The sequence below is a fragment of the Mustela erminea genome, chromosome 2 (assembly GCF_009829155.1).
Source record: "Mustela erminea isolate mMusErm1 chromosome 2, mMusErm1.Pri, whole genome shotgun sequence".
NCBI lineage: Eukaryota > Metazoa > Chordata > Mammalia > Carnivora > Mustelidae > Mustela > Mustela erminea.
The window spans coordinates 137,404,618-137,419,095 of NC_045615.1; the positions used below are offsets into that span (position 1 = coordinate 137,404,618).

Sequence of the window (14,478 nt, forward strand, 5' to 3'; positions counted from 1 at the left end):
ATGTAATAACTTGCAGCAGATCTATGCCCTCTTCAGTAAAACTAGTAAAGCCAGATTAAAAAAAAAAAGAAACATCTGTATAAAGGCATCTGAGTTCTCAAGACAATTAGGATGCGAATGGCCAAGATCCTGGAGAGAAGATAACTGTAGAACAGAAAGTATATATTCTGCGGATGCTTTTTCCCTTGTGGAACTTGCCAGTTCTTGGTATGGTGCTAAAAACAGGGAATCTGGACATGGGGCCACTGCAAAGAGGCGGAGAAATCAGCAGAAATTTTGGCAATCCCACAGGCATAGTGAGACAAAAGTTAGAGTTTGGGTGATGCCAAAGGAGTTGGGTTTTAAGGAGGCAAGTCAGAAAGGAGACACAGACAAGTAGGCCTATCACTTGGAAGGATCCTCTCTTGAGGCATTTTCCACAAAGAGCAAGAGATTAAAGAGCTATGCAAAACACCTCTGCAAAATAAAATGGAAATTCCAACAATTGTATTGTTTTGAAAAGAAAAAAATAGAATTTGGGACTGCCCAAGGAGGAAGAGAATGCAACAAACAACTCAGTTTCTCATTAGAAGTGCACCCTCAGAACCCCTGATAAACCAGAGATAGACAAGGCGTTAACAAAACAATAAAATCAGCTCAGTCTCTATTGGATCAAGGTGATCTGTTCCGACTATGTGTCTATTCCTCAAGAAAGGCTTTGGTGCCCCAAATGTCGGCCAACAATCTTTAGCTCCTTCAGCTTTTGCTCCAACTGCAAAGGGCTGTCTCATCTAAAGGCACATCATTTCCAGGAAGGACCACACCAGTGAGTAATTGAGATGGGGATGTAAAGAACCAGCTATTTTGGCCCAATGTGGAATACCTTTCCCAGACAAAATACTCCAGAGAGCTGCATGGATTTAGAAGGGACTTAAATGGACCTAGAGCAAATTTTAATTTCTCTGTCTGCTCAATCCTGTCTTCTCTCCATTCTTTACACAAGTCTGATGCCTAGTTAACATCCTGTACAATAAACTCCATCTCAATGACTACTTCTGAAAAACTCAATTTGTGATATTCCAGAAGTGATCACCAAGAGAGCATGTTGTAAGATTGAGTTGTTAATCTGGATTATTACCTGCTATGAAAGTGTCATCATTCATGGAAATTACAGCAGACATGCCCTGACACAATGGGGCAGTCAAATTGTTAGGTACAATATCGTATACTGTATAATAATGTACTGATGGGAAGAAATGCACCAAATGGGGTTTGAGAAGTGCAAATAATAGGAATCATGAGAAGAGGAAGGAGAAGGAGGAGGAGGAGGAGAAAGATGAAGAGGAGGAGGAAGAAGGAGAAGAAGAAAAGAAGAAACTCTTAGGACAATGGATTGGATGCCTTACTACTAGGCATTAGTGATGATCTAGAAAACAGTAACTCAAAGCTACAGGTGTAACTTGTGCATGAAGGCCAAAAAGCCTCTCTGGTATCTCAGAAAGAGGCTCTTACATAGTGTAGCAGGAAAGTCTAGGAAACTGAGGACCAGGCTCAAGAATTAACAGTCAGAATCCTCAAACTCTACTGAAGGATAAACAGCTAATCAAAGCAGGTTTTTTATGCCAATGGAAAGCCTTAGTTAGGGTGAGGGAAGGAAGGATGGAAAGAAAGGGAGAGTGAAAAAGGGAGGAAGGGAGAAAAGGGAGGAAAAGAAAGAGAGAGAGAAAGAAAAAGAACGCTGACACTTAGAATAAAGACATCTGGAAATATCCCTCTGAATCTCTCACCTCTAGCTGACATTGAGGTTTTACATCACCAGAAATTGAAGGCTAAGGCAGAGCTGCAAACTGCCAGAGTGTTTTAGTCCTACCCATTGAAACAAAGGCACTGAACCCATTGAAAAGGGTGGGAGACGTATTGGTTCAAGGCATTTAAGGAGATATCCATTCAGTCACTAACTGGCCATGGAGCTGCTATCTGAGCAAAACTTTCAGTGGTCAGACATGACAACAGAAACTTTACAATATAGACTTTGTTCAGGGAAATCACAAAACAAATAGCGACCATAAATGCAACACAAAATAGTAATAACAACAAATCCTGAGAAGAGGGAATATTGGATTTGCAGAGTTGTACATTGTATTATTTAAAATATCCAATTTTCAAAAACAAGAACAACAACAAAAATATGACAAACAAAGAGACAAAAAAGTATAACCTATATATAAGGGAAAAAAGAGTCAATGGACACTGTCCCTGATGACACTCAGACACTGGACTTACTAGACAAAGAATTTACATCAACTATTTTAAATACATTCAAAGAATTTTTAAAAATCCTTTTTGAAAGAACTAAAGTATAGTAACAATGTGCCAATGAATAGAGAATATCAATAAAGAGATACAAATTAGTTTTTTCTTAAAAAAAAAAAAAAAAGAACCAAATAGAAATTCAGCAGTTGAAAAGTAGAACAAATGAAATGAAAACTTCACCAGGGATGCTTAACAGCATATTTAAGCAAGTAGAATAAAGAATCAGTAAACTTGAAGATAAATAAATTGATATTATTCTATCTTTCCAGTCTAAGGAACACAAAGAAAAAAATCAAGAAAAATAACAGTTCCTTTAAAAAATATATTTTTTTAGAGATTTTGTTTATTTATTTATTTGAGGGAGGAGAAAAGGGAGAGGGACAAACAGACTCCTTGCTAAGCACAGAGTCTGGCATGAGGCTCGATTCCACAACCCTAAGTGCGATCATGACCTGAGCCAAAATCAAGAGTCAGACCCTCAACAAACTGGCCCACCCAAATGCCCCCCAAAGTAACAGGTTTTTAAAGATTTAGAACATCAGGTGTACTAATATATACACTGCGGGAGTTCCACAAAGAGAGGAGAGAGAGAGAGAGAGAAAATAAGATGAAATCAGAGAGGGAGAAAAACCATAAGAGACTCTTAACTATCTGAGTGTTGCTGGAGGGGAGTTGGGTGGGAGGATGGGGTAACTGGGTGATGGACATTAAGGAGGGCACTTGATGCAAAGAGCACAGGGTGTTATGTGCAATTAATGAATCACTAAACTCTACCTCTGAAACTAATAATACACTGTATGTTAACTAATTCATCTTAAATAAAATAAGATATAACAATTAAAAAAGAAATATTGTAGAGTTCATCAAAAAAAAGAGAGAGAGGATAGAGAATGGGGCAGAAAGAGTACTTGAATATATAATAGCTGAGAAATCTCAAATTCGATGAATAATGTTGATTCACACATCTAAGAAGAAAAATAAACTCAAATTGAATAAACTCAAAAGGACCCATACATACATACATAACATATATACATAGATATGTCGTAATCAAACTATCAAAAACTCAAGCTAGAAAGAATCTTGAGAACACCAAGAACACCACTCATCAGGCAAAATAGATTCTCTAGAAGATTAACTGCTGATTTTTCATTAGAAAGCATGTGTCCAAAGAAAGTGAGATTACATATTTAGAATGCTGAAAATAAAGGACTGTCAACCAAGAATTCTATATCCAGCAAAACAATCCTTCCAAAATGAAGACTATAATAGGACTTTTCTAAATTAAAAAAAAAAGTTGAAAGAATTTGCCACTATCAGAACTTCCCCATGAGAAATACTAAAAGAAGTCTTTCAGAATGAAATAAAAAGACAAGAGACAGTAACTCAAATCCACATGAAGAAATAAATATTACAAGTAGAGGTAATTCTTATGTAAATATAAGACACCGTGAATATACTTTTGTTTGTTAATCCTCTCTTATTCTATCATATTTAATAGACAACTTCATAAATCAGTAATTTTAAAACTATGTTTATGGGTTTATAATATATAAAGATATAATTTGTATGACAATAATGGCACAAAGAAGGAGCTAAGGAACAAAGCTATACAGAAGCAAACTTTGTAAACAATTGAAATTAAGTTGGTATTAATCTGAACTAGATTGTTATAACTTGATGCCAACTGTAAGTCCCAGAGCAACTAATAAAAACTAAAAAAAAAAGAAGCAATAAGAAAAATAAATTAATTAATTAAAAAAAATTTTTAAAGGAGCAACAAGAAATTAAAGTGATTTTTTTTTAAATATAATAGAAAAGGAGGTAATGGAGGATAGAGGAATTTTTTAAAAGATATAGAGAAAATGAATAGCAAAATAAAAGATGTAGGTCCTCTCTTATCAGCAATTACATTAAATGTAAATGAATTAAACAGTACAATCAAAAGACAAGGATTTGTCTAGTGCAGAAAAAAAATGCTATTCAACTATATGTTCAACTCATAGAGATACAAATAGGTCTAAAGTTTAAAAATTGAAAATTTGAGATGTGTATATGTTTACATACATTCTGCTATTGTTGGGTAGAGTATTCTAATAGCTGTCTAAATCAAGTCAGTTTATATTGTTTTTCAATTCTTCCTCCTTATAGATGATCTACCTAATTGTTCCATCCCCAATTTTTCCCTTAATTCTATCGTTTTTGCTTAATATATTTCTGGGCTCTGATGTTAGGTTATGAGATTCTTGACGGATTGACTTTATAATCATTTTAAAATGTCCTTCTTTGCTTCTAGTAATCATCTTACTGCAAAGCTGTAATAACCAATACACCAGGTACTCACATAAAAATCGCCATATAAATCAATGGAAGAGAATTGAGAGTTCAGACGTAAACTCATATATCTATGACCAATCGATTTTTGACAAGGTACTTAGTCTATTCAACAGGGAAAGAATAGTCTCTTCCATAGTTGGTGTTCAGATAACTGGATGAGGTTGGACCCCTACCTCATACCATATAAGAAAAGTAATTCAAAATAATTGATGACCTACATATGAGAGCTAAAATCTTAAAACTCTTAGAAGAAAACAGGAGTAAATATTAGTGACCTTGGATTAGAATATGATTTTTTTAGACATGATACTAAAAGCAAAAGTGACAAAAGAAAAGATAGATAAACTGAACTTTCTCAAAGTTAAAAAAAACTTCTGTGCTTCAAAGGACAAAAATCAAGAAAAGTCATTTGAAAATCACTTGAAAAGATACCCACAGAACATAAGAAAATATTTGCAAATAGTATATCTGATAATGGACTTGTATCCAACATAGATGAAGAACTCTTACAATTCAGCAATTAAAAAACAAATCACCTAATTTTAATACAGTCTACATATTTAAATAGCTCCTTCTAAAAAAAGACATACAAATGACTAACAAGCTCATGAAATGTTGAATTATCTACATACTTAGTCATTATTAAATTGCAAAACAAAACCACTTCATACCCACTAGGATGGTTAAAATCAAAAAGGATAACAAGTGTTGGTGAGGATGTGGAAAAACTGGAATGCTTTTCCACATTGATGGTGACAGTGGAATTCCCTCAAATGTTAAACAGAGTTATTACTGGTCACGATTCTACTCCAAGGTATATACCCAAGGGAATTGGTATCTGCGAAACCAAGTTCACATAAAACCTTCACATGAATATTAATTGTGGCATCACTCGTAATAAACAAAAAAGTAGAAACACCCAAATGTTCCTCAGCTAAGGTATGGATTTTTTTTAAAGTATATTCATACAAAGGAATAATAATTGGCAATAAAAATGTATGAAGTACTGATTCATACTACAACATGGATAAATCTTGCAAACATGAAGCTAAATGAAGGAAGCAAATCACAAAAATTCCCATTTTATGATTCCATTTATATGAAATGTCCAAAATAAGCACATCCATGGACTCTGAGTGTAGATTAGTGATTTCCAGTGTCTGGGGGAGGAGAAAATGTCATTACTGCTAAAGGTATGGAGTTTCTTTTTAGGGTGACAAAAATGTTTTGGAATTAGATGACTGAGATGGTTACACAACTCTATAAGTATACAAAAACCAGTTAATTATATATTTTAAAAAGAGCGAATATTATGGTATGTGAATTATATATCACTAAAGCTTATATTTTTAACATAATATGGGGAAAATCATATCATCTCAAGAGATGTAGAAAATGCATTTGACGAAATTCAAAATCCATTCATGATTAAAAAAAAAAAAAAAAACCTTAGCAAACCAGGAATTGAAAGGACTTCCTTAATCTGACACAGAGTGTCAGTAAACGTCTTTCTGCAAACATTATAATTAAAAGTGAAATATTGAAACCTTTCTCTATGACAAAGAAGAAACAGAAGCATAACAATTGGGAAGGAGAAAATAAACAGTCATTTGCAGATGACAGAATGTGCACTTAGAAAATCCAAATGAATCTACAGAGAGGTATAAAAATCAGTATGTGGTTTTAATTTGAATCTCCCTGATGGCTAGTGATGATGAACATTTTTTCATGTGTCTGATAGCCATTTGTATGTCTTTATTGGAGAAGTGTCTGTCCATATCTTCTGCCCATTTTTTGATATGATTGTCTGTTTTGTGTGTGTTGAGTTTGAGGAGTTCATTATAGATCCTAGATATCAACCTTTTGTCTGTACTGTCATTTGCAAATATCTTCTCCCATTCCGTGGGTTGCCTCTTTGTTTTCTTGACTGTTTCCTTTTCTGTGCAGAAGCTTTTGATTTTGATGAAGTCCCAAAAGTTCATCTACATTGAGATATCACCTTACACCAGTTAGAATGGCCAAAATTAGCAAGACAGGAAACAACATGTGTTGGAGAGGATGTGGAGAAAGGGGAACCCTCTTCAATTGTTGGTGGGAATGCAAGTTGGTGCAGCCTCTTTGGAGAACAGTGTGGAGATTCCTCAAGAAATTAAAAATAGAACTTCCCTATGACCCTGCCATGGCACTCCTGGGTATTTACCCCAAAGATACAGATGTAGTGAAAAGAAGAGCCATCTGTACCCCAATGTTTATAGCAGCAATGGCCATGGTCGCCAAACTGTGGAAAGAACCAAGATGCCCTTCAACGGATGAATAGATAAGGAAGATGTGGTCCATATACACTATGGAGTATTATGCCTCCATCAGAAAGGATGAATACCCAACTTTTGTAGCAACATGGACGGAACTGGAAGAGATTATGCAGAGTGAAATAAGTCAATCAGAGAGAGTCAATCATCATATGGTTTCACTTATTTGTGGAGCATAACAAAAAGCATGGAGGACATGGGGAGTTAGAGAGAAGGGACTTGGGGTAAATTGGAAGGGGAGGTGAATCATGAGAGAATATGGACTCTGGGTTTGAAGGGGCGGGGGGTGGGAGGTCGGGGAACCAGGTGGTGGGTATTAGGGAGGGCATGGATTGCATGGAGCACTGGGTGTGGTGAAAAAATAATGATACTGTTATGCTGAAAATAAATAAATGAAAAAAAATTTATAAAAAAAATCAGTATGTGATTTATTTGTATACAAACAAATTTTTTTTAGAGATTCCATTTACAAATGACATAAAAATATCAGATACACATAAATAAATCTAAGAGAAGATGAACAAAATCTTTCTGGTTGAAATTATCAAACACTACTGAGAGAAAATAAAGACTAACTCATTAAACTACTTAAGTAAAGATTACCCTAGTATATCATTTTGATGGGTTGGAAGATTCAATGTTATAAAACAATTCTGCCTAACTTGAACTATGGATTTAATGCAATCCCAATTCAAAACAAAAAGCACTTGGGGAAACTGCGCAGTGATTTGAAAATTTACATAAAATGCGAAAGACCAAGAATAGGCAAACAGTCTTTCAGAAGTAAAAAGCTGAGGGACTTACACTATTGAATATAAAGACTTACAAAACTACAGGAATCCAGACAGAGCAGAATTAGCTTAAATCTATGCCAAACAGAGGGTCTAGAAACACATGTATATATAATCCATCACTTGACCAAAAACAAAGGTGACATATAGTACAGAGGGAGAAGATAATACTCTAAATAAATAAAGGGCAGTGGGTCAATTAACTATATGCACAGAAAAAAAGTTAATCAATAGCTCTCACCATGCACAAAAATTAATTCCAGATTATGGTATTATAAATGTAAATGCTAAAACAATAAGGTCCAAGAAGAAAAGAGGGAAAAAACCCTACATTTTTGTGTAGGCAAGGATGTTTTAAACAAGACACCAAAAAAGAATCACAAAATAAAAGACTGATAATACAGACCCATTAAAATTAAGACCTTCTGCTCCATAATTTGACACTAATAAGAAAGGCAAGCCACAAAGTGGGAGATCTTCATAATACATAAACCCAGAAGTTGACATATCTAGGATACATAAAGAACTATAAATCAAGAACAAAAAGGCAAACTACCCAACCAAAGAATGGATAAAACACTCGGACAGATGCTTCGTGAAAAGGGCTATTTACATCACCAAATTCTTTTGAAAAATTAATCAAACTCATCATGGAAATGCAACTTAAAACCACAAAAGACAGCAATGCTATCACCAGAATTGGTAAAATGAAAAAGACTGACAATAACAAGTGTTGGGGAGGATTTGGAGCAACTGCAGCTTTCACACCCAGTTGACTGGAGGATAAATTGGGACAACCACTTCAAAAAACTTTTTGCTGAATAAATATATGGACCATGTTCAGTCAAAGACATGCACAAGAATAGTCAAAACATCACTATTCATAATAGGTGGAAACAACTCAGTTGAACAATTGAATAGAATAACAATTGAACAGAATAATATATTAGGGTATATAATATATTAGGATACTATGCAACAGTGAGAATGAATGAACTACAAGAAGAAAACGTAAGGAATCTCTCAAACATAATCTTGAGCAAGTGAAGCTAGATACAAAAGGAGTCCATCCTTCCCAATTTCACTGACACGAAGTTCAGAAGTGGGCAAGATGACAGATATCACTTTGGATGGCTTCTCTTAGAAGAGAGGTTTCTTTGTTGGGGGGGGGTAAGATGACTGGAAGGGGGCTTGAGAGATTTAGGGGGATGCTGGATGTTTGGTGATTTGCTTCTTTCACTTAACATTTTCAAGGTTCATCCGTATCACAGCATGTACAAGTACTTCATACATTTTTACGGCCAATTAATATTCCACTATATGAATATCCTATTTTTTTAAATCTATACATTAGTTGAAGAATATGCGGGTTGTTTCCACTTTTTGGTTGCCATTATTAATGCCACTACGGACATTCATGTAGAAGTCTTGTGTGATCTATCTCTTGATCTGGGTGCTGGTTACAGGGGTCTGGTCACTTTCATAAAATACACTGAAGTATGTATTATATGTATACGTTCTTGTATGAATGGTGTATTTCAATAAAAATTTCTTAAATGAAATGAAACACAGACACATACATTGCTTGCCTTTTTCCTGTTGTGGAGAGAAGCAAATTCTGCTGACGTTGCTGCTTTCGGTTTGGTTTCTAAACTGGGAGCAGGTGAGGAAACCGGGCCAGGAGGCGTTCACCATCCCTAGGACTGATTCACAGCCCTCTTTTGCAGCCTCACAGAAAGACTTACAGGGCAGGAGTCCACGGCTAGAAGAAAAAAATGTGAAAATTAATGTTTTTACTGACTACTTTTTGAAATAACAATGAAATTAAAGTTAGCCACCAGTGCCATGATATTATCTTAATTTATATTTTCTAGAGCCAACAACTTAAATTTCTACATTAAGTCCTAAAACAAGGATTGGAGCCACCCTATTACCATGATTCTAGAGGGAATAAGCTAGCTCCGTAATATATCAGCTTACTATCTCTTGTAAAAATATTTATCTCAAGTGATTTTTTTTTTTTTTAGATTTCCTGTGCTCAAGCAAACCCGTCAACCAAAAAAAAAAAAAAAAAAAAAAAAGCTCTAGTTAATAGCAAATGCAGTAAATTAACATAGAAAGGAAGGCCTCCAAATTGGAAAAGCAGAAGTAGGTCACAAAATAGGTTAATTTCATTTCTTTATCTCCCCTTTGAAAAATTAAAAGTGTCTCTGAGACGTAGACAGAAAGCTGCTCCTGGAACTCCACTGCTTCCCCAGAAAAAATAGACAAGGGCCAACTCAGTTGTTTATCTATAGTAATAAACTATTGATCTTCATTTTTAAGCAGTTATTAATCTTCCCAGATTTCTCCTTATCTTCTGCAAAATAGAAAAAAGCAAACAACTGCTATTAATGGTAAGAGTAATGATGCTCCCAGAGCTTGGATTTATTCCTCTGCCTTGCAACCCAACACTTGTGGACGAGAATGTTACAATTCTAGTTGTAAATGTAGAAATGTATAAGGCATATACAAGTCCCTGTATAAGGCAGGGACTTGTTCTCTTGCAGACCCGGCTGCCGTCTCCCACATTGTAGCCACAGAATGCTCCTCTCGCCCTGGCTGGTGATCTGGCAAAGCCATTTCAAATTGTTTTAAGGAAACTGGGAAAGAAGATATACCTGTCGGTCAAGGCAAAGTACATACTTCACTTGGTAGGGTCGTGACGATGTTGGACGATCATACAATATGGGATCTGTCACAAATCTTAAGCAATACCTGGTTCAAATCCTCCATTTGAGACAAGCCCAGGAAGATTCTGGGATGGACTCGAGATCATACATCTTCTTGATGGCAAAGCAGGAAGAGAATCCTGGTGTTCGAACTTTTAGTTTATGTTCTACCTACCCTTCCGTATTATCTATTTTCACATAAGGATCGAATAATCTGGCTTTAAAAAATCTCTTGATTAAGCAAGCACATTAAGATTCCCCATTCATACTTCTCCAGATAGCAGGAACATTAATGGGATACACCAGCCACTGAATTAAAATAGAACTGATAGAGTCTGTAGAAGAATTTTGGGAGAGGGATCTTGTTCTATATACAAATATGGAAAAGGGGTACTTGGTAATTACATTCAGATACAAAATGTTTTTGACATTTTGACAAGTTCTCAGGAACTTGTCTCAAAACTCAGTATCTTGTAGAATCCTGATCTCCACATAATTACCTACCTACTAAATTTGTTAATGAAGATGTGGAAAGAGAGGTTTTGCATTTGAAAGATTCAGTTTGGGTTATAAAATTATGAACTTGTCCAGACAAGTTTCTTGGTGTAAAGAAGACAGCTGACTGCCATTGAGAAATACATAGATAGTTACAGGACTAAGGAAGTGTCACTTAAATAACATTTTTAAATCTTATTCCAGAGGGGCACCTGGGTGGCTCCATCAGTTAAGAGACACACTCTTGGTTTTGGCTCAGGTCATGATCTCAGGATGGTTGAATCTCACCACGGTCTCAGCTCTGGACATGGAGCCTGCTTAGGATTCTCTCTCTCTCTCTCTCTGTCCCCACCCCCAATAACACAATCTCTATTCATTCTCTACCTCTCTCAAGAAACAAAAATCTTATCCTAGAGAAGTTAGAGACTATATTTTCTCAAATAGAACTGAAGGACATGGTTGAAGAATCAGATCATAGAATTTTTAGGCAATTGCTTTACAACACTTTGCTAGGCTCTGTTCTAAGTGCATTAACTCACTCATTTCTCATTAAAGCCCTAAATGATAAGTACTATTACTATCATCCCAAATATACAAGTAAAAAAAATTAAAGCACAGGAAAAATAAGATGCTTGTCCAAGATCACTGAAGTTAGTGTCAGAACCAGGATTCAAACCCAGTCAGACTGATACCAGGATCCACTCAGTTAAACATTTTATTCATGTGAACCCATACTTCAGGAATGTGTGTTCCAAAAGCACAACTCAAGGTTTGTTCAAAACTTGATATTTGGGGTTCCTGGGTGGCTCAGTCATTAAGCATCTGCCTTTGGCTCAGGTCATGATTCCAGGATCTTGGGATCGAGCCCCATATTGGACTCTGTGCTCAGCGGGTAGTCTGCTACTCCCTCTCATTCCCCCTGCTTGTGTTCCCTTTCTCACTGTGTCTCTCACTGTCAAATAAATAAATAAAATCTTAAAAAAAAAAAAAAGGTTGATACTTAATATCAGAGATTTTTCAGGTTTGGCTCTAGACCACCACAATAGAATACTGTGACTATCACAATAAAACAAATCAAATTAATTTCTTGGTTTCCCATCACGTATAAAAGTTAGGTCAACACTATGCTACAGACTGTTAAGTACACAACAGCATCATGTCTTAAAAACCAATGTACCGTGTATGCACCTGAATTAAAAAATACTTTACTGCTAAAAAATGCTAATCATCATCTGAGCTCTCAGTGAGTTATAATCTTTCTGCTGGTGTAGGGTCTTGCCTAGATGTGGGTGGCTGCTGACTGGTCAAGGCGGGGGCTGCTGAAGGTTGGGGTGACTGTGGCAATTGCTTAAAACAAGACAATAGTGAAGTCTCCCGCATCCTTTGATTCTTCCTTTCATGAGCAATTTCTCTGTAACTGGGATGCTCTTTGATACCATCTTCCCCACAGTACAACTTTCCAAATTGGTGGCCATCCTCTCAAACCCTGCTGTGGCCTTATAAACTAAGTTTATGTAACATTCTAAATCCTTCGTTGTCATTTCAATAATTTTCCCACATCTTCACAGGAGTAGATCCCATCTCAAGAAACCACTTTCTTTGCTGATCCTTGAGAAGCAGTTCCTCATCTGTTCAAGTTGAATCATGAGATTGTAGCAATTCAGTCATGTCTTCAATCTCACTTCGCATTCTAGTTCTCCTGTGATTTCTACCACACCTGCTGTTACTTCCTCTACTGAAGTCTGGAACCCCTCAAAGTCTCCTGTGAGGTTTGGAACCCACTTCTTTCAAAATTCTGATAATGTTAATATTTTGATCTTATCCCATGAATCACCAATGTTCTTAAAGGCATTTCAATGGTTAATCCTGTCCAGAAGGTTTTCAATTTGTTTTTCCCAGCTCCATCAAAGGAATCACCACCTATGACAACTATCACCTTAGGAAACGTATTTCTTAAAAGTAAGACTTGAAAGTTGGGATGACTCCTTGATCCATGGGCTAAAGAATAGGTGTTGTGTCTGCAGGCACATAAACCACGTTAATCTCATTGTCCATCTCCATCTCTTGGGTGACCAGCTGCATTGTCAATGAGCAGCAATATTTGAAAGGAATCTTTTTTTTCTGAGCAGTAGATCTGGCTTAAAATATTCAGTAGATCATGGTTGTAAACAGATGTGCTATGATCAAGGCTTTGTTGTTCCATTTATAGAGTACAAGCAGAATAGATTTGGCGTAATTCTTAAGGGCCCTAGAGATTCTGGAAAGGCATATGAACTGTGGCTTCAACTCAAAGTCACCAGCTGCATCAGCCCCTAACAGGAGGGTCAGCCTGTCCTTTGAAGCTCTGAAGCCAGGCATTGACTTCTCTCTAGCTTTTGAAAGCCCCTGATAGCATCTTCTTCCAAGAGGAGGCTGTTTTATCCACACTGAAAACATGTTGTTCAGTGTGGCCACCTTGATTAATTATTTAGCTGTATCTTCTGGAGGCACTTGCTGCAGCTTCTCCATCAGCACTGGCTGCTTTGCCCATACTTTTATGTTCTAGAGAAGGCTTCTTTTCTTAAACCCCATGAGCCAACCTCTGATAGCTTTAAAGTTTTCATCAGCAGCTTTTTCACTTCCCTGTCTTTACAGAATTGAAGAGAATTAGGGTCCTGCTTTAAGCTTTAGGAGTAGGCTTTGGGTTAAGGCAATGTTGTGGCTGGTTTGATCTTCTGTCCAGACCTCTCAAACTGTCTCCATATCAACAAGGCTGTTCTGTTCTCTTATCATGCATGTGTTCGCTGGAGTAGCAGCACTTTTAATTTCCTTAGAACTTTTTCTTTGCATTCACAATCTGGGGGTTTGGCACAAGAGGCCTAGATTTGGCCTTCTTGGCTTTTGACACACCTTCCTTACTAAGCTTAATCATTTCTAGGTTTTTTTTTTTTTTTTTTTAGATTTTATTTATTTATTTGAGAGACAGAGATCACAAGTAGGCAAAAAGAGGAGGAAGCAGGCTCCCTGCCGAGCAGAGAGCCCCATGCAGGGCTCAATCCCAGAACCCTGAGATCATGACCTGAGCCAAAGGCACAGGCTTAACCCACTCATTTCTAGTTTTTGATTTAAAGTGAGAAACATGCAACTCTTCCTTTCACTAGAATACTTAGAGGTCATTACAGGGTTATTAATTGGCCTAATTTTACGTTGTTGTATCTCAGGGAATTGAAGGGACTGAAGGGAGGGAGATTGACAGGAGAATGGCCAGGGGAATGCACAGCACTTACTAAGTTCACCCTTTTACATGCGTGTGGCTCACAGGACTCCAAACCAATTATAACAGCACATCAAAGATCACTAATTGCAGATCATCAAAGCAAATATAATAGTAATGATAAGGTTTGAAATACTGCAAGAATTACCAAAATGTGACACAGAGATGTGAAGGGAGCAAAGACTGTTGGCAACATGGCACCCATAGACTTGCTCGACACAGGGTTGCCGCGGACCTCCAATTTATAAAAAATGCAACACGTGTGAAGCACAATAAGGCAAAGTGCAATT

At 36.5% G+C, this 14,478-nt stretch overlaps 1 protein-coding gene across 4 annotated transcripts in view; it reads right to left on the minus strand.

The window, feature by feature from the left end:
* CORIN (corin, serine peptidase) overlaps positions 1 to 14,478 on the minus strand; it is a 249,441-nt gene that overhangs the window by 142,343 nt on the left and 92,620 nt on the right. For 3 of the 4 annotated variants that reach the window (XM_032334231.1, XM_032334229.1, XM_032334232.1), the window contains one exon: positions 9,310 to 9,491. In XM_032334231.1, the coding sequence (XP_032190122.1) occupies positions 9,310 to 9,491 (182 nt within the window). The remainder of the gene's footprint in view (positions 1 to 9,309; positions 9,492 to 14,478) is intronic. The other variant, XM_032334230.1, reaches the window with a different exon arrangement.